We start from the raw sequence: 26,314 nt of genomic DNA, 5'->3' as shown, positions 1-26,314 counted from the left end.
GGCACTCACACCTCAAACTCATCATACCTAATGTACGTCCGAGTCAGAGTGTGCCCTAGACTTGCTCATTGGTGTGAATATTATCTGTTATAAGTCCACTGCAATAGTTTAGGGAAATAATAAGTAGTTTTCAAAATAAAATGAAAGACTGTATATAAAAAGTATGTTACAAATTCAAATTGAACATAAAATATATGGAGGCATTTTTGCTAAAAGTAAAAGATTATTTTAAATAGTATTTATTCACTATTCAATCTCTCCCCAGGCCATGCATTGTTGTTAAAAAAATTTTTTTTTTTTTATCCTCAAGTAGAATTGAGACTAACAAGACCTTGTAGGTGTAGTTTCTTAAGGCACTAGGGAAACCAAAAATTGCTGAATGAGACATACTTCAGGGGAGCCTGTGTCAGGAACCAAACTCATAGTTGGAAAGTACGTAGAATTAAGTGGTTAGATGAAAGCAAAAAAATTAGTTATCTGTATATTCTAAAATCGGATGATTTTAGATTTTTTTTTGATGATTGGTAAAAAGGATAAGCAAATTACTTGCAAAACTGATATTTCAGTTTTCTTATGGATGCATATCCTGTCAGTTAATTTGAGAAATAATTCTAAGTATCTCTCTTGTATTGTAGGGAATATATCAGTTCAGAAAATTAACAATACAAAATTTCCTGAAAAAAATCCATTACAGTTGAAAAGATGGTATACTTTATGTCCAAGTGTAAAAGATGATTTTTACATAGCTACCATTAGTTATTATATGAGGAAAGAAACTGCCACATTCAATTATTAAAAAATGATTTTGTAGAGTGAGGAACTCAAAACTTCCTTTCATTATCAGAAATAGAATTTTCTTTTAAAGGAAAAGAAGCTATAATTTCCTATTTTTAATCACAATTGAGGAAGAGAATGATTATTTCTTTTCTCTTTGGAAAATTTAATACTTGAGCATAAAGGCTGTGTCATTAGGGGTAAGTTTAGGAGCTTGAAAAGAGAGCTCACTCTTTGAGCCTTTAGATCTGTTTTATTTTTGCCAAGTTAACTTAGTAAACTTAATGTTTGTGATAATAGCTTCAGGGAAGCATAGAAAATTTTTATCTTCAGTCAAGATAAATTTGTGGTAGTTAATGATTTTTGGCTATTTAGATGGTAAAATCTTTATTTTTAGAGTAAATCAGGCAAATCAATATTCAGGCTTTTCAAAACTGAATTTGTAAAATAAGGAATTTGTAGCTTGTATGAGGACTTTGTTAGTTGTAACATTGTATGCTCATGAGAAATACAATAATTCTGTGATAACAGGATCCCTGTCTTCTAGAATTTTGCTGTAGCTAATTATAATTTGTCCATATAGAATGGACAAATACCAAACAAGGCAATTAGAAAATATTAGTTAACAGTTTACAAATATCATATGTAATTTTGAAGAGAAATGATTTTGTATTATAGTGTAGTTTTATTTTCTTTGGAGTTTGTTTTAGATTTTCTAATGGGGCTTGGAATCTTTACGTAGGGTTTTTATTTGTTTCTTTGTTTGCTATTTTTGGTCCCAGAAAAATCTAGGGTTGTGGAAAGTCGTTTTGATGATTGAACCCAATTCTGCTACTTCTTAGTCTTTCTCTCACTACCATGACAATGCATCTCTTGGAGCTGATAGAAGAAATAATGGTAGACTTTGCCACAGATGAGAAGTATTAAACACTAATATGGGCTATATAAAAGTCAAATTAATATAGGCAAAATAAAATGGGATATTTTTAAACATATTTAATAATGAAAATTGAGGTGGTGTGTCCCATTTTGTAGTTGAAGTATAAAAATAAATGTCATTGGATGAAATACTGTGGGCTTTCAGAATCAAATGATACCCTCTGCTGGCTAAATTAGGGATTGTGTTTAAAAATGAGTAGCTTTTTTTTTTTTTTGTTAAAGAGCTGATTGCTGTAAAAAAGGATTGAACAGTGCAGAGAGAGTATTGTGAAATAATATAGGAGAGATTACAAATGTGGAGAATGATGCCAATGTATGACTTGAATATTTTCTGAAGTGAAACTAATATGGAAATATCCATAATTGAAATTTTCTAATCTTTTGATCCAAGTTTTAACCAGGGAAGCAGGCAGGCCATAGGGAAGGAACACAGCAGGGGACAAACTGCATGGATCTGCTTCCCTATTTCTGATAGCAACTCATATTTAATTTATTGTCATCAGTTAAATTTCATCAGTTAAATTTAAATTTTTTAAAAATTCTTAAAGCCACTTTGGAATTCACAATGTTTTGGGAACACAGCACACACAAAAGTTATGTTTAAAAGTTTATACTGGACGATATATCATTTCATTGCAGATTTGAAAAATAAAATTTTAGGTCTGATTCTACTGTTTGATGTCGCTCTTCATTGGCATATTGCTTTAAGAGCACCCATCCCCCCCTTGTGCTTGAGCCACTGTGTCCCGTCAGTCATCCTGAAATACACTAGGGTGCTTGTCAGGCTGTTTGCTTACAGATGCATCATAAGCCAAATTGTGAGCCGTAAGAGTGGCACTGAATTTCTAAATACAAGAAATTGCTTAGACAATTGATTTAGTATCTGTATATGGGCAATACTCTGTCCTGCAGTAGGTGAGTGAAGTGTCAAACTTTTTAAGATCCAATTTTGCTGTAAAGCAAATCTGATAATTTTAGATTATCTGTTGCTTGGTTAGATAACTTTGGGGGAAATAAAAGGAGATTATTTCTATAAAATGGGATGAATAGAAGTAGTATGCTGTGCATTTATTAGTTTTATAACTAATTTTCCTTTTAATAACACTAAACTCTAAACTACTTTATGAAAGTTCCAATTTTATAAATGTCTGCTTTTTCTAATAGATTAGCAGGCATTTCAGATTTAGATAAAAATGTGATTCTCTTACACATTTTTTTTTCTTTCACAACAACTTAGGCAACTCACTTAAGCAGAGGCTCAATTCTGCTATTTGGTGTGTTTATTAGTAGTTTTAAAAATAGCGCTTAAACAAGTGCTCCTGTGCCAGTGACCAAGCTATAGTAGTGTTACATCAGAGCATTTAAAAATTCCTGCTGTGTAACTGAGCTCTTACTATTTGCGTAACTGGAAGTATATGCAAGGAACTGGAAGCTTTACGTTCTTTACACATAAAAGTCGTGCAGCAAGCAGTTTCTTTATTTGCACAAACAATTCAATTTCCATCATGGGCCTCTAAACTTAAATTGTGCATGGGTGCTTTTCCTGTATTTTTGGTATGTAGCCTTAAATATCTTCAAACAGGGCATTGATAAAAAAGAAAGAACTCGGATTTCAATATTTCTGTGTTCAGTGTGGTAGAGAATAGTTAAGAGGCAGCAAGGAGTTAAAGTTTTAAGGCTTTATCTAAGGTAAATTGAGATTGCTTTTGCAGATACATGGAATGATTATTTATTTATTCCTTCTTCTAGAAAGGATTTAAGGTGACTTACAAGGCTATATGAAACTCAAGATAGGACAAATTAAAAGTGGAGTGAAAGAAGAAAGGAAAACAAGCATTAGGATATAAAACAGTCAGGAATAACGCAAAAAATGCAGCAGCTTTGATTATGGTTTTGTGATTCTAGTGTCTTACGGACTGATGGAGGAGAAAATTCAGGGTTTACAGGAATCTTACAGGGGTATTTCATGCAAACCAGTTGTCTTCCTTACTGTGGGTGGCAGTTCAGAGTGAGGAGAGTATGTTGGACAGTGAATATTAAATACTTTTTAAATGTCACTTCTGTTTTGGTGGAAAAAAAGTGGAGATCTGCTGCCCTTTTAACCCACACGCTGATTTATGTGGGCATAAGTGTGCCTCCAAGTTTTCTAGGAGCAGAAAAAGATTCGGTCTTGTTACTCAATTCCGAAGGAAGATTTAAGAAGGTTAGTTTTTTAGAAACAACAATAATTTATCTAAATAAGGTCAAATATCTACATCTTTAAAACAGACATGATCAAGGCAATTTTTACAATAAAATATATTTGCTAATTTTGTATGAATCTATGAATCTTGTCCTAGTATTTTTAAAAATAGATTGTTGTAATTGAGATTAGCTATTTTCCTTCCCTTCACTCTTTCAGTTTAGTGATAAATTTAACTTGAATTTCAACTAATGATAGGTCAAAATTAAGTGGATCAATCTAGCTGGGAAGGAAGTTGTTGGATAGACAGGAAGGAGTTCAGACAGGACTTCTTAACGTACTTTGATCTTTAAATACTCAAAATACAACTACTGTGTTGGAGTCTCTGGGCTCCGTACCACACACCATACTAAACCCAGCTTGTGTAAGTGAACAAGCTTGCGAACTGATTGTTTTCACCCATTGTACTGAAAACGAACAGAAATGTAGCAGTTAAAATTTTGCTAAGTATCTGCAGTGAAATCTTCAGATATCCAATTAACATGTTGAATCCAGGGCCATCATTTGACTCTTTTTAAAAATTCTGTTGTTAAAAAGATTAATAAGAGATTATTTTTTAAAGAGCAGTAAAAAAACAAAAAATACTCAGAGCTTTTATTTTTGTGTTTTTGTACTGTGAACACATGCAGGTTGAGTTAGAGTTCTTTTGAGAAAAAATTATGAATCATACACATAAATCCCTAAATGGGATTGTTTTTTAAATTTCTCTTTCTGCTGCTTCATTATTGGTGTATAGGAATGCAGTAGATTTCTGTATATTGATTTTGTAGCTGTGACTTTACTACTTCTTTTATCAGTTCTAGTAGTTTTTTTGGTGGAGTCTTTGTAGCTGTGACGTTACTACTTCTTTGATGAGTTCTAGTAGTTTTTTGGTGGAGTCTTTCACTTTCTATATGTAGTATCATCTCATCTGCAAATAGTGGAAGTTTTACTTGTCCCTTACCAATCTGGATGCCTTTTATTTCTTTTTAGTTGTCTGATTACTGTGGCTAGGACTTCCAGTACTGTGTTAAATAACAGTGGTAAGAGTGGACACCCCTGTCTTGTTTATGACCATAGAGGAAAAGCTCTCACTTTGAGGATGTAGCTGTGGGTTTTTCATATATGGCCTGTATTATGTTGATATATGTTTCCTCTAGACCTACTTTGTTGAGGGTTTTTATCATGAATGGATGTTGTACTTTGTCAAATGCTTTTTCTGCAACTAATGATCATATAGTTCCTATCCTTTCTTTTATTAATGTTTGCCAGTATTTTGTTGAGGATTTTTGCATCTGTCTTTGCCAGAGATATTGGCCTTTCGTTCTGTTTTTCGTAGTGTCTTTATCTGGTTTTGGTATTAGGGTGATACTGGTCTCACAGAATGAATTTGGAAGTTTTCCTTCATTTTCTGTTTTTTAGAATAGTTTGAGAAGAATAGATATTAACTTTTCTTTAAACGTTTGCTAGAATTCGCCTCTGAAAGCATCTGGTCCTAGACTTGTTTGTTCGGAGTTTTTTGATTACTGATTCAGTTTCATTACCGTTAACTGGTCTGTTCAAGTTTTCTATTTCTTCCTGCTTCAGTTTGGTAGGTTTTATGTTTCTAGGAGTTTATCCATTTGTTCTAGGTTGTCCAGTTTGTTGGCATATAGTTTTTCATAATATTTTGTTACAGTTGTGTGTATTTCTGTGGTGTTGGTTGTTATTTGTGATCCCCTTTCATTCGTGGTTTATTTGTGCTCTCTCTCTCTCTCTTTTTTGAAAAGTCTGGCTAGAGGTTTATTACTTTTGTTGATCTTGGAAAAAAATGCAGCTCCTGGTTTCATTCATCTGTTTTATTGTTTTTTTGTTTTTGTTTTGTTTGTTTTTTTTTAGTTTCTATATCATTAATTTCTGTTCTGATCTTTATTATTTCCTTCCTTCTGCTGCTTTTTGGTTTTGTGTGTTTTTTTTCTAGTTCCTTGTATAAGGTTAGGTTGTTCATTTGAAATTTTCTCACTTCTTGAGGTAGACCTGTATTGCTATAAACTTGCCTCTTAGAATGCTTTTGCTGCATCCTAACAATTTTGGAACATTGTGTTTTCATTTTCATTTGTTTCCAGGTACTTTTTTACTTCTTTGATTTCCTGGTTGATCCATTCATTGTTAAGTAGCATGTTATTTAACTTGTATTTGTGCTGTTTCTAAACTTTTACTAGTAGTTGATTTCTTCTTTCATAGCCTTGTGTTCAGAAAAGATGCATGGTGATCTATGTGCACCTGAAAAGAATGTGTCTTCTGCTGTTTTAGGATGGGATGTTCTGAATATATCTGCTAAATCCATCTGGTTCAGTGTGTCATTCAAAATCAGTGATTTTCTGTTTGATTTTTCTGTCCTTTGATGTACGTGGGTGGTTAAAGTCCCCTGCTATTATTGTATTACTATCGATTATTTCCTTTATGTTTGTTATTAACTTTTATATATTTGGATGCTCATGTTGGATGCATAAATATTTACAATTGTTATATCTTCTTGTTGGATTGTCCCCTTTATTATTATATAGTGTCCTTTCTTTTTTTGTCTCTTGTTACAGTTTTTGTTTTAAAGTCTATTTTTTTCTCATAAATTAGTGCTGCACTGGCTTTCTTTTGATATCCATTGGATGGTAAATGTTTCTGTATCCCCTCACTTTCAATGGTTGGGCAGCTTCTTATATGCTTAAGGCCTAGTTGCATATTTTTCCTTGAATCAGAAATTATTTTAAATTTCACTCAACTGTAACTAATATCTATCTATTGATCCCTCGTTATGAGAGATGAGGAAAGAAGAGTGTTTGGGATTTTCCATCTTTTTAGATATGTGATTTTGCTAGTTTTCCACCGTTTCCAAAATGTCCTCTCAGTTCATGTATATTGGATGCTTCTGTTACTTTTATCTTTGTAATGTTTTTTTTTTTTTGCTTGTGTTTGTTTCTTGAGTTCTTTTATCTTGTTTTTCATTCCCTTATGTTTTATCTGTTTTTTGAATCTTGTAACTTTTCTTTCAATTTTTTTAAAAGAGAGAACATATTATTTGTATGTGTGTGTGTGTGTGTGTGTGTTTGAGTCCACATATAACTATTTCAGTGACCTCTTCCTCTGTTTCCTTTGTTAATTCTTATTCATAAAGTTTTTGGTTCCTCTCCTTTTCTCTTTGTTTTTTATTTTGTACTTTTTATGTAGAGTTTCCATTACTGATCTTTGTATACCACTAGTCATTTAATGAAGAATAATGCAGAGTGTAAGTTGAGATAATAATCAGCAATTTTTTTTATTAGTTTTCTTTATTTTTGAGAGGCAGAGAAAGACAGGGCAGAGTTGGGGAGGGGCAGAGACAGAGGGAGACACAGAATCCAAAGCAGGTTCCAGGCTCTGAGCTGTCAGCACAGAGCCACATGCAGGGCCCGAACTCCTGAACTGTGAAATCATTACCTGAGCTGAAGTCGGACACTTAACTGACTGAGCCACCCAGGCGCCCCAATAATCAGCAATTTTTAATCTATTTGTGATATTGAATGGTTTCTCATGAAAGTTATTTCCTTTGCTTTCAGGAAAAGTTTTCTTTAACTGTTTGGTGCTCCAAAACTCAATATGCTTCATGGCAAACTACTTTAAGTCACTGGCTATCAGCATTGTGAACTGGTGGTTCTGCTTCTTTCTTCCACTCTATTTAATCTCTAGTAGTTCCCTTGGCGAGGTGGGCTTAATCATGGACAGTTAGAAATTACATGTCATTCCAATGTTTATACCAGCACTATCTATAATAGCCAAAGTATGGAAAGAATCCAAATGTCCATTGACTGATGAATGGATAAAGAAGATGTGGTGTGTGTATATATATATATATGCGCAATGGAGTCTGACTCAACAATCAAAAAGGATGAAATCTTGCCATTTGCAACTACGTGGATGGAACTAGAGTGTATTATGCTAAGTGAAATTAGTCAATCAGAGAAAGACAAATATGATCTGATTTCACTCATATGTGGAATTTAAGATACAAAACAGATGAATATAAGGGAAGGGAAGCAAAAATAATATAAAAACAGGGAAGGGGACAAAACATAAGAGACTCTTAAATACAGAGAACAAAGTGATGGTTTCTGGAGGGGTTTTGGATGGGAGGGATGGGCTAAATGGGGAAGGGGCATTAAGGAGGACACTTGTTGGGATGAGCAGTGGGTGTTACATATAGGGGATGAATGACTGGATTCTATTCCTGAAATCATTATCGCACTATATGCTAACTAACTTGGATGTAAATTAAAAAAAAAGAAAAAGAAAAGAGCAATGGCTTGTCATCCTGCGAATCCTGCCCTACCATTCCTGTGTTTCTATAGTCTCAAACTGGGTCTTTACAGGGGATATCCCTTTTTGATCCTGTATCTATCCATGCCTTACATCTTAATACTCTAATCAAAGGATGTGCAGACAGGAATTCTAGGGTTGTGGCCCTTTTAGGGAAAATTATTTAACAGGGTGCCTGGCAGGCTCAGTCAGTAGACATGTGACTCTTGATTTCGGGATTGTGAGTTTGAGTCCCATGTTAGATGTAGAGATTACTTAAAGATAAAATCTATAAAAAAAAAAAAAGAATGTTATTTACCACTGAGATGTGTACAGGCTTTCACCCTCCTTTTTTTTTTTTTTTTTAATTTGGTCAAGATTTAACTGTATTTATTTGTTAAAAAGATTTTTTTGACTATTTATTTTTGAGAGAGAGAGAGAGAGCAAGCATGAGTGGGGGAAGGGCAGAGAGAGAGAGGGAGACACAGAATGCGCAGCAGGCTCCAGGCTCCAGGCTCCGAGCTGTCAGCACAGAGCCCAGTGTGGGGCTAGAACCCACGAACCATGAGATCATGACCTGAGCCAAAGTCCAACGTTTAACTGACTGAGCTGCCCATGTGCCCCTGTATTTCTATATTTGTAATTTGGGTAATTATAAGTTTCCTTGAGTATAGTGCCTCTAACTTTAATCTTTTTTGTCTTTTATTAGTTTTGATGCAAGAAAGTGACATAAACATGCATTTATTCTACCATATAGTATGAGAAATCCTAGGAGATGGTAGAATGATGATGATTCTCTTAGAGATCTGTGTAAGGTACAGAGATAAGAGTGTTGCTTCCTTCTTTTATGAGTGTGTGCATGTGTGTGAAGATGTAAAGAGGATTGTTTGAGTTGAAGTTGGAATGATGAGCAAGTGTTTGTCGAGTGGCTGTTGGGGAGGAGCACTCTAGGCAGAGGAAGAACAGTGAGTAAAAGTTTAGGGACATGAAACAGTATGGTCTATTCAGAGAACTTCAAATTCTTTACCATGGATGGAGAACAAGGAGGAGGTGGGCCAAAGAGAGGGAGAAAGCTAGAGACATAGGACAGACCAAATTGCCTCGAGTCATTCAGTGGAACCTGAACTTTATTGTTCAAAATGGAGCATCATTGAGGGTTTCAAGGGGGGATTAGTGCAACATTATCTTATTTTTAAGATTTTTTTAGAAGTTTTAAATTTATTTTAAGTAATCTCTACTTCCCATGTGGGGATGTGAGGCTCAAACCCAGCACCCCAAGATCAAGAGTTTCATGCTCCTCCAACTGAGCCAGCCAGGTGCTCCAGCATTATCTTATTTTATATTAGAGAAATCACTTTGGGAATAGTTTGAAGGATGAATTGGAGATTGTGAAAAACTAGAAGAAGGGAGACCAGTTAGGGTATTATTACAAAATCTAAATGAGCCTAATGAGGGTCTCAACAAAGGAAGAAATAATGGGAATGGAGAGGTAATGGACAATATGAGAGGAGTTGAGGGGATAGAAGCAATATGACTGTTTCACCAATCTGATGTGGAAGGCAGAGTGAAAGAAAATATTCTAGGATGATATTCATGGTGCTGGGTTGGGTGCCCAGCTGTGGTAATCTAGATCAGAACTAAAGATGGTGGAAACAGATTTGGGGGAAAAATCATGAGCTCAGTTTTGAGGTGCCTGTGAAATGGCCCAGTGGTCAATGAATTTGGGAGCTCTGAAGCTCAGGTGACAGATTTGACTTTAGATTCTCAGGTTCTAAGTAGAACTGAAACTAGGATGAGATTACCCAGAGAGAACAGTGTAAGATGAGCAATGAATGGGATGTTAGGGGTTGAACCTAGGGTAACACCCCTCCTTAACAGCAGGTAGTGATAAGCCAACAGAAGTTATTGGGAAAGAATGCCAGAAGGGTAGAAAGTGGTGTTTTGAAGCAAGAGGAGAAAGTCTTTTATGTTTTATAGAGAGAGTACTTACTTAGCATGTGGGATGAGAAATAGTTAAATAGGGTTACATACATAGCCAGAGTTCCAGAGAAAAGTATTTTTAAAGAATGTTTATTTATTTATTTTGAGAGAGAGAGAAAGAAAGAGAGAGAAAAAAAGAGACCATGAGTGAGTGCAGGGGAGGGGCAGAAAGAGAAGGAGAGAGCAAGAATCCAAAAAGTTTTCATGCTGACAGCACGGAGCCCAACTCAGGGCTTGATCTCACCAACCATGAGATCATGACCTGGGCCAAAATCAAGAGTCTGATGCTTAACCATCTGAGCTACCAGGGTGTCCCAGGATCTTTTTTAAAAGACTATTTAGGCACGTTGCTTTTCTGATTAGTGCGCATGTAGGAAATATGCCATAGAGTTAGAAGTCAAGAGATACAATAAAATGAGGCATCAGAGGAAAGCTTTATTTTAAACTCTTTTGTTAAGGGAACAAAGAGTGAAAGCATTCTTGAATAATAATTAAAGCTCTCTATAGGTGAAAGAGATTGGTTATCCTAAAAGTAGATAAGTAGATTCTGCTATCCTACTGGAAAGGGGATAATAATGACAACTAATATTTGTTGAGCCCTTGTTAGGTGTCAGAGATATTGGCTAAGTTATGGCTTTTATGTGAATTTTCTTATTTAATCTTCAAGATCCCTTTGAGGATGGTACTCTTATTATTCTCATTTAACAGATGAGGAAAGTGATATTTAGGGAGGTTCAGTAACTTGTCTAAAGTCACTAGTAAGCAGGAGCCTCCCAACAGTGTCCCTGCTTCTGCTCTTGTCCTCCATACTTCATTTTATTGGTTAGAGTGATCCTTCCAAAATATAAACCAGATCATGTTTCTTTAATGCTCAGACCCCTGCCGTATTTTCCAGGTGGCTCAACATGATCTTCAGCCACATGCCTTCAACTCCATTACCTATCTGATCTCTCTTACTATGCTCTTTGTAGCTCATTCTATCCCACTTACACTGACTTCCGTGATGTTCTGCAAACATACCAACACTCTCCTGTCTCAAACTTTTTGCTCTGTTACCTCTGCCTGGAATGCTCTGCTTCCAGGTATCTGCTTGGCTAATTTCCTCATTATTTCAACTGTTCAAATGTTCTTCTCAATGGAGCTAATCTTTATCTTATTTGAATATTGCAGTCTACTCCCAGTGTCTCTCCCACCGAATCCTGCTTACTTACTTACAAAGTAGAACTTTGTCTTTTTTTCCATAGCTTATGTCATTTTATAATGTACTAACAATTTTCATATATTTTTAAAATATTTATTATTTATGGTCTCCCCCTACCCTCTGACTGGTGTAAAGTGGAAACTCAATAAATATAAGTTTAATGAATAAATGAACGATGGCCTATAGTGTAGGTGTGCTTCTGATCTCACACCATTGCTTTTTAGCTGATGAAAAGGCTAGGTAGAAGAGCTTACACTGATTATTGATGTACAAATAAATGCATGGAAGGTATTTGTAATATGTAGGAAGAACACCTGAAAAGACAGATACCCAGCTATTTCTCCATTATATATATTAGGCAGTTGCTTGATTTTATTGACTCTCTGATAAACCTGAGATCCCTTTCTTTACCAAGTGAGTAAAAGATGTGTGTATTTCTTTCTTGGTGGGTTAAAAAATCCAGAAATGATGGCATTGGAACCATGGAGGTGGGATAGGGGTGGGGAGGGAGGTGGGGTTGGAAAACAGATATGTATAGAGACTGTTTCACTGTAGCCAAGATTGTTGTATAAAACTAACTGTGATAGTATTGTGCACCAAATTCCTCATGTCCCCTTTCCTTTTTTTACTTAAACCTGTTTATTTTGATTTAGATTTTTTTGGGGGGTCACTTAGCATTTGGTTCCAATCCTTCACATTATTTCCAACTATGTTATGCTAACCCTTTTGAAAGGGGAGGTGCTGATAAGGGAGATGGAGGCTTAGAAAGATTTGCTATGCACTGAAGATAAATTTTTAATGACAAAATAAATGTTCTTTTTTATGACATTATTTCAGGAGTAGCAAACCTTTCACTAGTTGCTCACCATTTTTTTCTGATATTTTGGAAGTATAGAGTATTAGATAAGATTAACATTTGTGATGATGGTTGTTGCAATTGGCACCTACTAAAAAATTTCTCCTTTATAGTTCACTAAATAGAGTTTTACTAAATGAAATCACATTAAGTCCAAAGATACTTTTGGTAGGATACTTGTTGACGTTATCAAAACACTTTAAACTTGAGGAAAAGAAACTTATTCCCAGATAAAACCATCAAAGGTGTTTGTGTGTGTGTGCGCGTGTGTGTGTTTGAGTTATGACAATAGTTAGGGCATAGAAAACGATGTGAATAGATACTATGCATTGTAATTATCCAGAGAAAACTAACATAGGAAAAGGTCAGTCATTAATAAATAATAATAGGGGTGCCTGGGTGGCTCAGTTGGTTAAGCAGCTGACTCTGGCTCAAGTCATGATCTCACAGTTTGTGAGTTTGAGCCCCACGTCGGGCTCTGTGCTGACAGCTCAGAGCCTGGAACCTGCTTCAGATTCTGTGTCTCCTTCTCTCTCTCACCCTCCCCTGCTCACACTCTGTGTCTCTCTCTCTCTGTCAAAAATAAACATTAAAAAAATTAAAAAAAATATAGATGCCTAGAAAAACACAAATTAAATATAATATAGATAGCAATAAATCATGAATTAAATGTTTTTATTGTGTTTTTTGAGTATTTATGATTTTATTTATTTTCTCACAAATGTAATGTTGGATGTTCACAAATAATTTTAATGAAGGGAGTAGAGAAATACACATATAGTGAATATATATTCTTGCATGAAAACCTATAAACTTAATAATGGAACATTTGGATGAGGGGGAAAAAAGAGAAGAAAAGGGAAGTGGTATTGTTGCAAAAGCTTATTGTGTCAAAATTTTCCTGCTGAAGATTAAAAAACTGTTATAGTAACATAGTGAGATGATACATTTTGAAAAACATCAACTAGTCTTCTCTTAAAAGTGGAACAACTGAATTTTTACTCTACCTCTGGGTCAACTACATCTTAGAAGATTGAGGAAACAATGAAAGGAACAAATTTGACTAATAAGGAGGAACTTAGGGAATGCTAGAAAGTTTGGGCAGGTCTGTTTTTAACATTTGTAGAGAGCAGAGTGAAGGTGTAAATGGGGGTCTGTATATCATACTTGTATATGTAAAAGTTATTAAGTCAAGCTAACAAGCTGTTCTAGTAGGTTGTTTCCTCCTGTCTTTCTACCTTGAGAAATATACTTTCAAAATGACCTGGAAGACAAGATTTGGATTTAGAATTCTTGGATTCCTTGAAGTTTCTTGTTAGAATTAGGTGGTGGATGGGGAGCTCACTCCTGCTCCTGATATATGGTTGGCCCCCTTCTCTTTTGGCTTTTGGCTCTGATTTGCATTTGAGAGGCCTCAAGCACATGCAAGTGGACAATCCTGCCTGCACATACAAACTACATCAATATGCATTAGTAAAAAGCGGCCTCTCAGCCACCTTTCAAGTGTAGGGATGAACATTGAGTCATTTATTTTTGGTAGGATGGAATGCAGGAAGAGGCTGGCATACGCCCTGGAAGTAGGCATGGGCTGCTTAAACAGAGAGGTGGGGTAGTGGATACCCTAAGCATGTCAGGAAATGTAGCTGTGGGCTCTGGGTGGCCATATTACCTTGGTCCCAGGGACTCTTCCAAAGCATGAGGATCAGGAGTGGGGCAGCTCTTGTTTTGGTCTATGGATGGTACTGGTTTGGGAAAGAGTGACTGTTTTGTTGTAGAGGTGACAATTGTAAACAAGACCTTGTTAGACACAGTTACACACGTGTCCTAGATTTTAAGAGAAGCAAATTTCAGAAAGTTAGATTAATGATACTTATGATTTTAAGGGATTGTATATGAGCATAAGAGAAACTTGATGAATTAAAAATTAAGAAAGAAGATGGATGGCTAGCTGGGCCTTAGCTTTACTACTTTTTCTTACACCAGAATCTAGGATAGTGACTGATAAATTTAAGTGCTTTATAAATGATCATTTAACAATAACATCAGTGGACCCAAATCTCAGTGTTTCTGTGTAGGGAGCACAAATTTGAAAAGAACATGGATCAAAGATGGGAGGAGGGAGATATTACGATAAATAAAAGAGAATGGCTGAAACTAGGAAAAGACTGTGGGGAAGGCTGATGCACATCTCATTTGTGTTATGGTTGGAAGGAATGCTGAAGGAAACAAATAGGGACTTCCAAAGTTATAGACTGAGAGAAAGAGAACTAAAAAGGATAAGGAAGTGATATGTTCTCTGCGTGAGTCTGGTGATGTGAGATTAACAGATGGAGTGCCTGGGTGGCTCAGTTGGTTAAGCATCTGACTTTGGCTCAGGTCATGATCTTGTGTTTCGTGAGTTCGAGCCCTGCATGGGCCTCTGTGCTGACAGCTCAGAGCCGGGAGCTGCTTCAGATTGTGTCTCCCTCTCTCTCTGCTCCTCCCCCACTTGTGTTCTGTCTGTCTGTCTCTCTCATTCAAAAATAAAATAAAACATTAAAAAACCTTTATAAAAAAAGATGACAGATAATACACATAAACTATGATGTCACATTGGCAAAGTAGAACAAGCAATAGCACTGGGGAATTGAATGAAGTGGAAAAAGCAGGTCTGTTAGAATTTGTATTAAAATGTAAATACTCATATGCTGGTATTACATATGATATCTCTGGAACTGTTTGAGAAAATGGACCTAACAGTTGCCTGAGAAATTAGGTGGCTGGAGGACAAGGATGGGAGAGAGACTTGTTTGTAACCATATATGTTTTTGAACCTTGTATTACTTAATAAAATTTTTAATTAATAAAAAAAATTGAAACCCTAGATGATGAAAATAAAAGTTTAAATTAGTTGAATTGGGGCACCTAGGTGGCTCAATTGGTTAAGCGTCTGACTTCAGCTCAGGTCATGATCTTGTGGTCTGTGAGTTCAAGCCCCGTGTCGGTCTCTGTGTTAACAGCTTAGAGCCTGGAGCCTGCTTTGGATTCTGTGTCTCCCTCTCTCTCTGCCCCTCCCCTGCTCACACTCTGTCTCTGTATCTCAAAATAATAAATAAAATTGTTTCAAATTAGTTGAATTATATATATTGTGAAAAAGTATATCCCTTAATTCTAAAATGATCTGCTAATGTGATCACAGAACTTGGGAGTCACTAAGAAATAATAGACCTGTCAGAAAGCAGTACAAAACAAAATATCCATATTTTCAAAAGAGATAAAAAGGTAGCCTTTAAAATTAGACTGGACATCTAGGCACCAAACTTTAGGAAAACTGAAGAATTAAAATGTAAATAAATGGCAGTAATTAGTAGCATTCAGCATGGATTCTCCAAGAGTGAGTAATGTCAAACTAGATTTTTAAAATTGAATTATTTTTTTCATGTTTATTAATTTTTGAGAAAGGGAGAGTGTGGGGGTGGGCAGAAGGAGAGGGAGACAGAGGATCTGGAGAGGGTTTTGCACTGTCAGTAGTGAGCCTGGTGCAGGGCTTAGACTCACAAACCATGAGATCATGACCTGAGCCAAAGTCAGACACTTAACTGAGTCATCCAGTCACCCTTAAATTGAATTCTTAAATAGGAAAGTAAAGGTGTCTTTATTTTAGTAAAGCATTAAAAAAATCTTCATATATTTTGTTGACAAGATGAAAAAGTGGATTATTTCACACAGAAGTGATTAATAATTGGTTGAAAAGATCCTATCTACAGTGTTTTTTACTTGATTGTCATATGTGGAAAGAGATTTCTAGTGGTATCAAAATCATTTTCCATGCCTGGCTCTCACTTGTTCATTGATTTAACTGGAGACTATAGTCATATTCAATTAATGGAATAAATAGAAATCTGGGAGGAAGTATTAACATGTTGGATTGTCTAATAATCAATTTTTGACTGGTGAGAGCAAAAGTCCAGATTCTGCAGGATGAAATGTTAGGAGGACAAAATAAGACTCTGCATTTAGGGGCAAATAAAAATTAATTGTCCAAATATATGATGGGGAGACTTGGGTTTGCAGTAATCCTTGTGAAAAGTAATTGAACAGTTTAGCTGAAAAGTGAGTACAAAATGAGATTAATTAGATATGTATGATGACTCTTATGGAATTTAATAATCTTAAAGGAGAATAAGCTGTTACCTTACAAACTGTTACAGAGTTTATTTTTAAAAATTGAATATTTGGTGTTAGAGCCTTTTCTGTAGGAACCATATTATAGATGATTAGATTTCCAAGCTATCCCATAAGAACATTTTAATTTATGTAGAAGGATTACAGCTTTACTAAGAGGAGCCTGAGCTTCAGAATTTGGAGATAAGGAGATCATGGGTTAAAGTAGGGAGAAGTATGTGGAAACTTTTCTCTTTAATGTTTATGAAGGAATGGCCACCCCAAGGCAAATTTTGTAAATGGGTCATTTTCCACTGACCTCCCTCTGCATCTCTCTGATCTCAAATTCCTCTGTTGTCGGGATATGACTGGAGTACAATGTGGTGTGTGTTACAGTAGTGACACATATGGGTATTAGATGGAGAGGAATGAGCTAGTTCATATTAATGTGTGCTTGAATATGTGCATTCCATGACCTCTGAGTTAGCTGCATTTAGAAATGAAATGCTTGTTAAACTAAATGAATTTAGAATTGATATAAGTTCCATTTCAAGCAGGGAATAAAATGGAATAAAGGGAATTGAGGCATGTGGATAAGACAGTGTGGGGAGAAGGGAAGGGTCCACATATGGGTGCATTTGCTCCACCTTAAGGACCCTCCCTGGAGACATCTATTACTGCTGTCAAGTTGTTTTCTTACCTTTGATTCTGAAAACTGGGAGTTTCATCTAGTCTTTTTGTCTACAAACCTTTACCTTTCCACTTTATAAAACAGTCTCTTTTGGAGAGAAGTAAAAAAGTGGCAGATTTCAATTCAACAGAAGGAAGAACTTTTTAAAAGTAATCACCAGAATCTAAGTATAGTGAATGTCTCAGAGTTTCTGTTCATCTAAGTTCAGTACATTGTTGAAATGAAGGATGTTGTAGGAGTTATTCTTGAATTGTTTGGGAAGTACTCTCTAACTTTTAAGATTTTATGGATTATAAAATGCAAATGTCTCAGATTATAATGCCCACCACCTGGTAGGATTTTTGTTTTGATTCACATTGTGGAATTGCTCTAAGAAGTTGGTAACAATTTGTCAGACTTTGACCTTGCTTTGACTTCATTTGCAAAGTTCTGCAGTTTTCTGCCTATTATTGCCCTGATCTCCAATCAATCAGGATTATTGAACAGGACAGATACAAAAGATCAAAAAGATTTTTATAAGAAACAACATTTATTCAAAGAAGAATAATTATAGGTAGCTAAGGTTCTTCAAGGACTTGTTGGTTTATTATTCTATAATTTTGCATGAAAAAATGAGCTTCTCAACAACTTTCTTTAATGTGTATTAAAGACATAATCACAGTTTTAGAAGATACTTTGGCTGAATTAGGTTTGTCTTTTATCTCTTTGCTGAAGCATTCTTTTAGCAGGATTATATATGATATGGATAATTTTTATTCTTAATTTTTTATTTTCCTTGCTCCAATTTCTGATGCTCAGTGTAGCTTTGAAAATCAGTTGTGAAATCTGTAGTGAAAGGATATGTGAAAGTCCACTTAGATCTTATTTGAGTTCACAACATTCCTTTACTTTTTGTCCCTGATATAAAAGAACAAAACAATGTCATTAATCTTGACTTGTTTTATATGTGGGATAGTACCTGTCACGAGAGGGGTAATAAATGAACTCTTTTGTGAGCACTCATTTGATGGAACCCTATGGTTATGGAGACTGAAGGACATATTTTATTGCCTATGTATTGGTTCTGGGCCATGCAGAAAGGTCACCATAGGAATATCCTATTTGCCAATTTAGATTTGCCTCTGTTAGAGGGAATCAGAATGATAGGTGGAATGATGGGAAAAAACCAAACCCCAAACCAAAACCAAGACAAACCAAAACAAAACATTTCAGTGCTAGAAATGCATTTGAAATAAACCATTTGACAATAGTGATGGAGCCTTTATTGAAACATGATTTCTGTATTTCAGATAAATAGCTGAGTAAAGAGATTGTGTTTCTACTTTTAGAAAGGAAATAAAACCAGTGAAAAGGAGAGAGAAACACTATAGTAAAGGCCTAAATCACATAAAGGTCTATATGTGGGTTTTAGATAAAATTCTCAACATTTATAGTACAGTTGATCCTTGAACAATGCAAGGATTCAGGGCACTGACACTCCGTGTCCCTGCACAGCTGAATATCAGTGTATAACTTTTTTTTTTTTAATGAGGGTATTTAAAAAAAAAGTAATGTTTATTTATTTTTGAAGCAGAGAGAGACAGAGCATGAATGGGGGAGGGTCAGAGAGAGAGGGAGACACAGAATTGGAAGCAGGCTCCAGGCTCTGAGCTGTCAGCACAAAGCCCGATGTGGGGCTCGAACTCACAGACTGTGAGATCATGACCTGAGCCAAAGTTGGAAGCTCAATGGACTGAGTCACCCAGGTGCCCCGAATGAGGGTATTTTTTTTTTAAATTTAAGTTTATCTATTTTGAGAGAGAGAGAGAGAGAGAGAGAGAGAGAGAGAGAGAGAGTACAGGAAGGGCACAGAGAGAGAGGGAGAGAAATAATCCCAAGCAGGCTCTGCACTGTCAGCGTGCAGTCCAGTGTGGGGCTTGAACTCACATACCATAAGATCATGACCTGAGCTGTAACCAAAAGTCAGATGTTTAACTGACTGAGCCACCCAGGCACCCTCAGCATATAACTTTGCCCCCAAATAGCCTACTGTTGATGGGAAGTCTTACCAATAACATACACAGTCAATTAACACGTTTGTATTATATGTATATATATAGTATATTCTGTTCTTACAATAAAGTAAGCCAGAGAAAAGAAGATGTTATTAAGAAAATTATAAGGAAGAGAAAATACTTTTATAGTGCTGTACTGAAAAAAATCCACATATAAGTGAACCTGCATAGTTCAAACCTGTTTTTCAAGGGCCAGCTGTAGTCTTTTGTAGATGAATAGTAATGTTTTATATAGCTGCTTGAAAACATGGGTAGACTAACTCTAGGGCACTCAAAACATAAGTTGTTTTCCCACTTCAAATTGCTTATAATTTCCTGATGACTAGAAAATGTTTCAGTACTATACACAAAGTGATTAGTATGTATTAGTGTTTTTAGCAGTATGGTCAATGTTGGATAATGTAATTTGTACTTAAATGCTTTTGGAATTATTAGATTTTTCATAACTGGTTACTTTGAGACTTCCAGCCTAATTGTCTTTGTTTTTAACATCAAACTTTGTTGAAGATATGTAAAAGAATTGTAAGAATTAGAAGTATATTTGATTATAAGCAGAGTTGAAATTCATTATCTTGACTATGTACAAATTTCTATGTTAAGTCACTGGGGACAACTGTTGGTATTATTTTCAAGAATACTTTAAATATCCATTTTTATAGTAATAGAATCATGGAGTGTAATCATGTAGCATAGCATCTGAAGTGCAGTAATTCTAGCTTTTATAGTATTTGCTTCTATTAAAAAATTATGTTATTAATCTAAGAATTAGAGTTAATCAAGGCAAGAGTTAATGAAGATGATTTTTTAGTTACAGGATGGTTTCGTGTGTATGTGTCTCTGCATGTGTATCAGGTGTACAGTGTGGAATGGCCTTGGTGAAGCACTGATCTTCTTTTTTAAATTTAAATTTTAGTTAACATACAGTACAATATTGGTTTCAGGAGTAGAATTCAGTGATCACCACGTACATCATGTACCCAGTGTTTATCACAATACTCAAAACACCCACCCACATACATACACCCACTTACATTTAGCCAACGCTCATCACAGTACCCACCCACAACACCCAATGCTCATCACAAGTGCCCTCCTTAATACCTATCAGCCATTTGGCCCATATCCTACCTACCTTCTTCCATCAAGCCTCAGTTTGTTCTCTGTTGTTAAGAGCCTCTTGTGGTTTGTTTCCCTCTCTCCTCTTTTCCCCTCCTCCTTCCCATATGTTCATCTGTTTTGTTTCTTAAATTACACATGAGTGGAATCATATGGTATTTATCTTTCTCTAACTTATTTCATTTAGCATAATACATTCTAGCTCCATCCATGTTGTTGCAAATGGCAAGATTTCATTCTTTTTGACAGCTGAGTAATATTCTATTTTATATACATATGTCTATGTATATATAATGGCATATATCATAACATATTCAAATTAACAAATTGTCCATAAAGACTATTATGCAAATCACTAAGCCCACAAATTAGTATTAAATTGTTCACAGTCAAGTATTTACTGAAGGTCCAAAGAAATAAACAGTGAGAAATGTACGTGTGTGTGTGTGTTTGTGTGTGTGTGTGTATACACAGTCTGAAATATATATACATACATACTACCTCTTCTTTATCCATTCATCAGTTGGTAGACATTTGGGTTCTCTCCATAGTTTGGACATTGCTGATAAGAAGCACTGATCTTTTCACCTACATATACACATGGAGATCATGATTATCTTTGGAATAAATACAGTAACACATTTATGGATCTAGGGGAAGGATCCAGTAGAGTGGGAGAGGTTGATGAGCAAGGAGATGCTGATTTTATGGAGGTAAGCCAATGGGAGTTGTAAAGGTCTAGGAGGAGAATGGGAATAGACTATTAGGGGAAGCAGTATTCCTTCCTCCCTCCCCCTTTCCTTCCCTCCCTTCTTTCCTCCATCACTCCCTCCTTCCCATTTGCCTCTTTTTTTCTCCCTTCCTCCCTCTATCCTTCTTTCCCTCCTTCCTTGCATCCTTCTTTCCTTCCTTCCCTGAGTTATCTGTACTTCCATTGTCCATTCATAGAGCTCATTTGTCAATTAAAAAGAAAACAATTATCTACCTTTATATCTAAAATCATAAACTAAACTAAATGTATAGTAGTCCCCTTTTATTCATGGGGAATATGTTCCAAGACCCCCAGTGGATGCCTGAAATCCTAGATGGTACCAAACTCTGTGTATACTATGTTTTTTTTTTACTATATATATGTACTTGTGATGAAGTTTAGGCACAGTAAGAGATTAATAACAATAATAAAATAGAAAAATTATGACAATATAGTATAATAAAAGTTATGCGATATAGTTTATCTCTTTTCCTCAAAATATCTTATTGTGCTCAGGCTTCATCTTCTTGTGAGATGGTAAAATTAGCCTATTTGATTAGATGAAGTGAGTTAAATGACCTAGGCATTGTGACGCAGTGTTAGGCTTCTATTCATTTTCTGGTGATATGTCAGAAGGAGGATCATCTGTTTCTGGACTGGACCATGATTGACTGTGGGTAACTGAAGCCACAAAAAGTAAAACTGTAGATAAGGGGGGAGTACTATTGTACTTCCTAATTATTTTTGTTTTAGTTTCCTTGAGTGCCATAGGGAATATCTGGATATTTTCTGGGGGCAGAATCTAATATTTTCTTAGCCTGCAAATATAGGAAACTATAGAAGAAAATGGGTAAGAGCTAAGTGGGAATGTTTTTTCACTGATAGTAACACATGTTTCTGTGGACTATAATTTTTTTTTGAGACTAAGTTACATACAGGTGATACATGTTTCTTACTGTTTATTTCTGTGGACCTTCAGTAAATACTTGACTATGAATAAGTTGATACCAATTTGTAAGCTTAATGATTTGGGTAATAGTCTTTATAGCCAATTTGTTGACTTGAATATGTTATGATACATGCCATTTATGGTCTTCTGATATATATGTGTGTTCTTATGCAAAAATCTCACTGATTTCTGAGATTAATGTCAATGCCTTAAAGATGGTTTATAATTTTTTTCTAATTTTGTCTTGCCCAAGTATCAATCTCTTCTCTTTTTATGTATAACCATGCCAATTTAAATTAGTTTATTTTCTGTACAGGAAAGTAAATTGCCCCCAACTTTCTTTTCCAATCAAACCCTCAAACAGTTCCCCAGATAGAGATGTGTCATATGTCTTCCAAAGTTCTATTTGCCTCCTCATCTGAGTCATCATTAGCAAGAACAAGCAAAATATGAGTGCTGGCTGCCTCAGTGCTATGATTTCATGGAAGTCAAAGCACTTGCATGCTGTAAAATATGTCTCACCAATTTGGCCATTCTTTTTTCCTTAAGATTCCTGGCCAAATGTAAACTCACCCTGGGTTATTATTTTAGTAATGAACATATACTAACATAGATTAATTCATTGGAAGATCTAATTCTAGACCACATGACCTCCGAGAACAGATGGGGAATATCTCATTTCTCTGTTGGTGAACTTGGCACCCTGGTCATCTGAGAGCTATGGCCGATATCAGGAAGAGGTGCTGAATACAGATCTCATGTACTCTATGGTTTTCATTAGTGCTTCCCCTTTAGAAAGTATTTTTCTTTATTAATAAGTGTCTTTTTTTGCTTTTGTGCACAGGCAGCATGTCAGCTGAAACACCAATCACACTGAATATTGATCCTCAGGATCTGCAGGTCCAAACATTCACTGTAGAGAAGCTACTGGAACCTCTCATAATCCAGGTATTAAGACCATGGGAATAACAATGTGTAACTGAAGAAGACCTAAAAACATGGGAAAAGTAGATCATGAACCAAGAAAAGAGTTGATTTTCATAGAATGAGTATGTCATTTCAAATTGTCCTTTAAAGTGCTGTTAAAATATAAAAAATTATATATTTAGTAATAATAAGAAATTTATGAAAGTTACCCCCTCCAGATTCTCTTTTAAAAGCAACAGCCATAAAAATATGTATATATAGCTTTCAAAGTATCTTTATATAAATACTCTTGTTTTATAGTCATGAAAACTGAGTGAGGTAACAGTTTAATTTTGCTTTTGTTTCCTTTGCCTAGGAGACATATCTAGAAAATGTTTCTACGGACAGTGTAAAGAAATTACTACCTGTGGTGTTTTTTGTTTTTTTTGTTTTATTTTGTTTTGTTTTTAGGAATTTTAAGGTTTTAGGCTTTACATTTAGGTCTTTCATCCATTTTGAGTTTATTTTTGTGTGTGGTGTAAGAAAGTGGTTTATTTTCATTCTTTTGTATGTAGCTGTCAAGTTTTCTCAGAACCATTTGTTGAAGAGACTGTCTTTTCCCTATTGTTGACCATGAATAAGTGTGGGTTTATTACTGGACTCTACTCTGTTCAGTTGATCTAGGTGTCTGTTTTTGTGCCAGAACCATACTGTTTTGACTACTGCAGCTTTGTAGTGTGTCTTGAAATCTGGGATTGTGATACCTTTAGTTTTGTTCTTTTTCAAGATTTCTTGGGCTTTGGGGTCTTTTGTGGTTCTATACAATTTTAGGATTATTCTACTTCTGTGAAACATGTTGGGTTTTGATAGCCATTACATTAAGTCTGAAGATTATTTTAGGTAGTATTGGCATTTTAACAATATTGAATCATTCAGTCCATGAGCATGGAATATCTTTCCATTTGTTTGGGTCATCTTGAATTTCTTTCATCAGTGTTTTCTAATTTTTGGAATAGAGGTCTTTCACCTCCTTGTTTAAGTTCATTCCTAAGTGTTTTTTTTTTTTTGTTTTTTGGTGTAATTGTAAATGGGATTGTTAAATCATCCCTTTTTTAGGGCTTTGAAGCACTCAAAGGTTACTTGAGTGAGAAACTGTATTGATTTTACCTCTGATACTTTATTTATTATTTGGAGAGAGAGAGAGAGGGAGAGAGACAGAGTGAGCAGGGGAGGGGCAGAGAGAGAGAGGGAGAGAGACAGAGTGACCAGGGGAGGGGCAGAGAGAGAGAGGGAGAGAGAATCCCAAGTGGGCTCCATGCTGTCAGCGTAGAGCTGGACGCGGGGCTTGATCTCACAAACTGTGACATCATGACCTGAGTCAAAAACATGAGCCTGATGCTTAAATGCCTGAGCCACTCAGGCACCCCACCTCTGATACTTTAAAAATGTTCTGCTTTTCTTCTTTGTGGGGTAGATGGTGAGGAGGGGAGTAACTCAGAATAGACTGTGCATGATTTTACTTAGCACACCCATAGAAGATATCTGCTACTGGAAACACAAAACATATGCTTTACTGATGAAAACTTAATCATGAACGTTGGCATTCTTAACAGCACTGATACCTGGTGTGAAATTGATACTTGATGACTATGCAGACTTCATTAAAATCCCTATTTTAGCCACCTACTGAATTCTCTCATGTTAAAAAGAAACAAAAAAGCTTATTTATTGTTTTTCTGGTAAAGTTCATTGAAAAAAGTAGAAAAGCAAAACAAAATAAAGCAAAACCAAAACCAAAAATATGAGAATAAAAATCACTCAATTATTACAACCAAGAGGTAAACAATGTTTTGCTGTATTTACTTGCAATATACTAAAATTATGGATTTTTATTATTCTTAGAGTTTTATAATATTAAAGAACATATGTTATATATAATTTATATCTCATATATATGAAGAATATATGTAAACAAGGTGGAAATAATACTGTATATGTAAGGTTTTATTTCACTTTCCTATTTAAAGTGATATTTTGATAATTTCCCCATTCTTTGTAAGCATGATTTCATAAAATTGTGGTTTAATTATATTGCTGCACCATAGTTTTCTTTAAGTTTATTTATTTATTTTGAGAGAGAGTGCTAGAGCATGAGCTGGGGAGGGGAAAGAAAAAGGGAGAGAGTGAGTTCCAAGTGGGCTTTGCACTTCCGGTGCGGAGCCTGATGTGGAGCTTGAACTCATGAACTGTGAGATTGTGACCTGAGTCAAGATCAAGAGTCAGACACTCAACTGACTGAGCCACCCAGGCACCCCTGCACCATAGTTTTTTAAAGCAGCCTCACTTTCTTACACCACTCACAAAAATAAACTCAAAATGGATAAAGGACCTGAATGTGAGACCATCAAAACCATCAAAACCCTAGAGGAGAAAGCTTGGAAAAAACCTCCCTGATTCAGCCGCAGCAATTTCTTACTTGACACATCTCCAAAGACAAGGGAATTAAAAGCAAAAATGAACTATTGGGACCTCATGATGATATAAAGCTTTTGCACTGCAAAAGAAACAATCAACAAAACTAAAAGGCAACCAATGGAATGGGAAAAGATATTTGCAAATGACATATCAAACAAAGGGCTAGTATCCAGAATCTATAAAGAACTCACCAAACTCCACACCTGAAAAACAAATAATCCAGTGAAGAAATGGGCAGAAGACATGAATAGACACTTTTCTAAAGAAGACATCCAGATGGCCAACAGGCACATGAAAAGATGCTCAATGTCACTCCTCATCAGGGAAATACAAATCAAAACCACACTCAGATAGCACCTCACGCCAGTCAGAGTGGCTAAAATGAACAAATCAGGAGACTATAGATGCTGGAGAGGATGTGGAGAAACGGGAACCCTCTTGCACTGTTGGTGGGAATGCAAACTGGTGCAGCCACTCTGGAAAACAGTGTGGAGGTTCCTCAAAAAAATTAAAAATAGACCTACCCTATGACCCAGCAATAGACTTGCTAGGGGTTTACCCAAGAGATACAGGAGTACTGATGCATAGGGGCACTTGTACCCCAATGTTTATAGCAGCACTTTCAACAATAGCCAAATTGTGGAAGGAGCCTAAATGTCCATCAACTGATGAATGGATAAAGAAATTGTGGTTTATATACACAATGGAGTACTACGTGGCAATGAGAAAGAATGAAATATGGCCCTTTGTAGCAACGTGGATGGAACTGGAGAGTGTTATGCTAAGTGAAGTAAGTCATACAGAGAAAGACAGATACCATATGTTTTCACTCTTATGTGGATACTGAGAAGCTTAACAGGAGACCATGGGGGAAGGGAAGGAAAAAAAAAGATAGGGAGGGAGCCAAATCATAAGAGACTCTTAAAAACTGAGAACAAACTGAGGGTTGA

At 35.6% G+C, this 26,314-nt stretch overlaps 1 protein-coding gene across 4 annotated transcripts in view; it reads left to right on the top strand.

Annotated features, from left to right (window-relative positions):
* Positions 1–26,314, top strand: part of CTNNA3 (catenin alpha 3) — a 1,731,503-nt gene that overhangs the window by 65,228 nt on the left and 1,639,961 nt on the right. For 3 of the 4 annotated variants that reach the window (XM_053207653.1, XM_027062103.2, XM_053207654.1), the window contains exon 2: positions 22,828–22,931. In XM_053207653.1, coding sequence (XP_053063628.1) covers positions 22,833–22,931 — 99 coding nt within the window. In that variant the 5' untranslated portion in view covers positions 22,828–22,832. Of the gene's footprint in view, positions 1–1,949; positions 2,629–22,827; positions 22,932–26,314 lie in introns of those variants that run through there. The other variant, XM_027062101.2, reaches the window with a different exon arrangement.

The sequence above is a fragment of the Acinonyx jubatus genome, chromosome D2 (genome assembly GCF_027475565.1).
Source record: "Acinonyx jubatus isolate Ajub_Pintada_27869175 chromosome D2, VMU_Ajub_asm_v1.0, whole genome shotgun sequence".
Lineage (NCBI taxonomy): Eukaryota > Metazoa > Chordata > Mammalia > Carnivora > Felidae > Acinonyx > Acinonyx jubatus.
The sequence above is the reverse complement of the archived record's forward strand: the minus strand, read 5'-3'. Positions and strand labels throughout refer to the sequence as shown.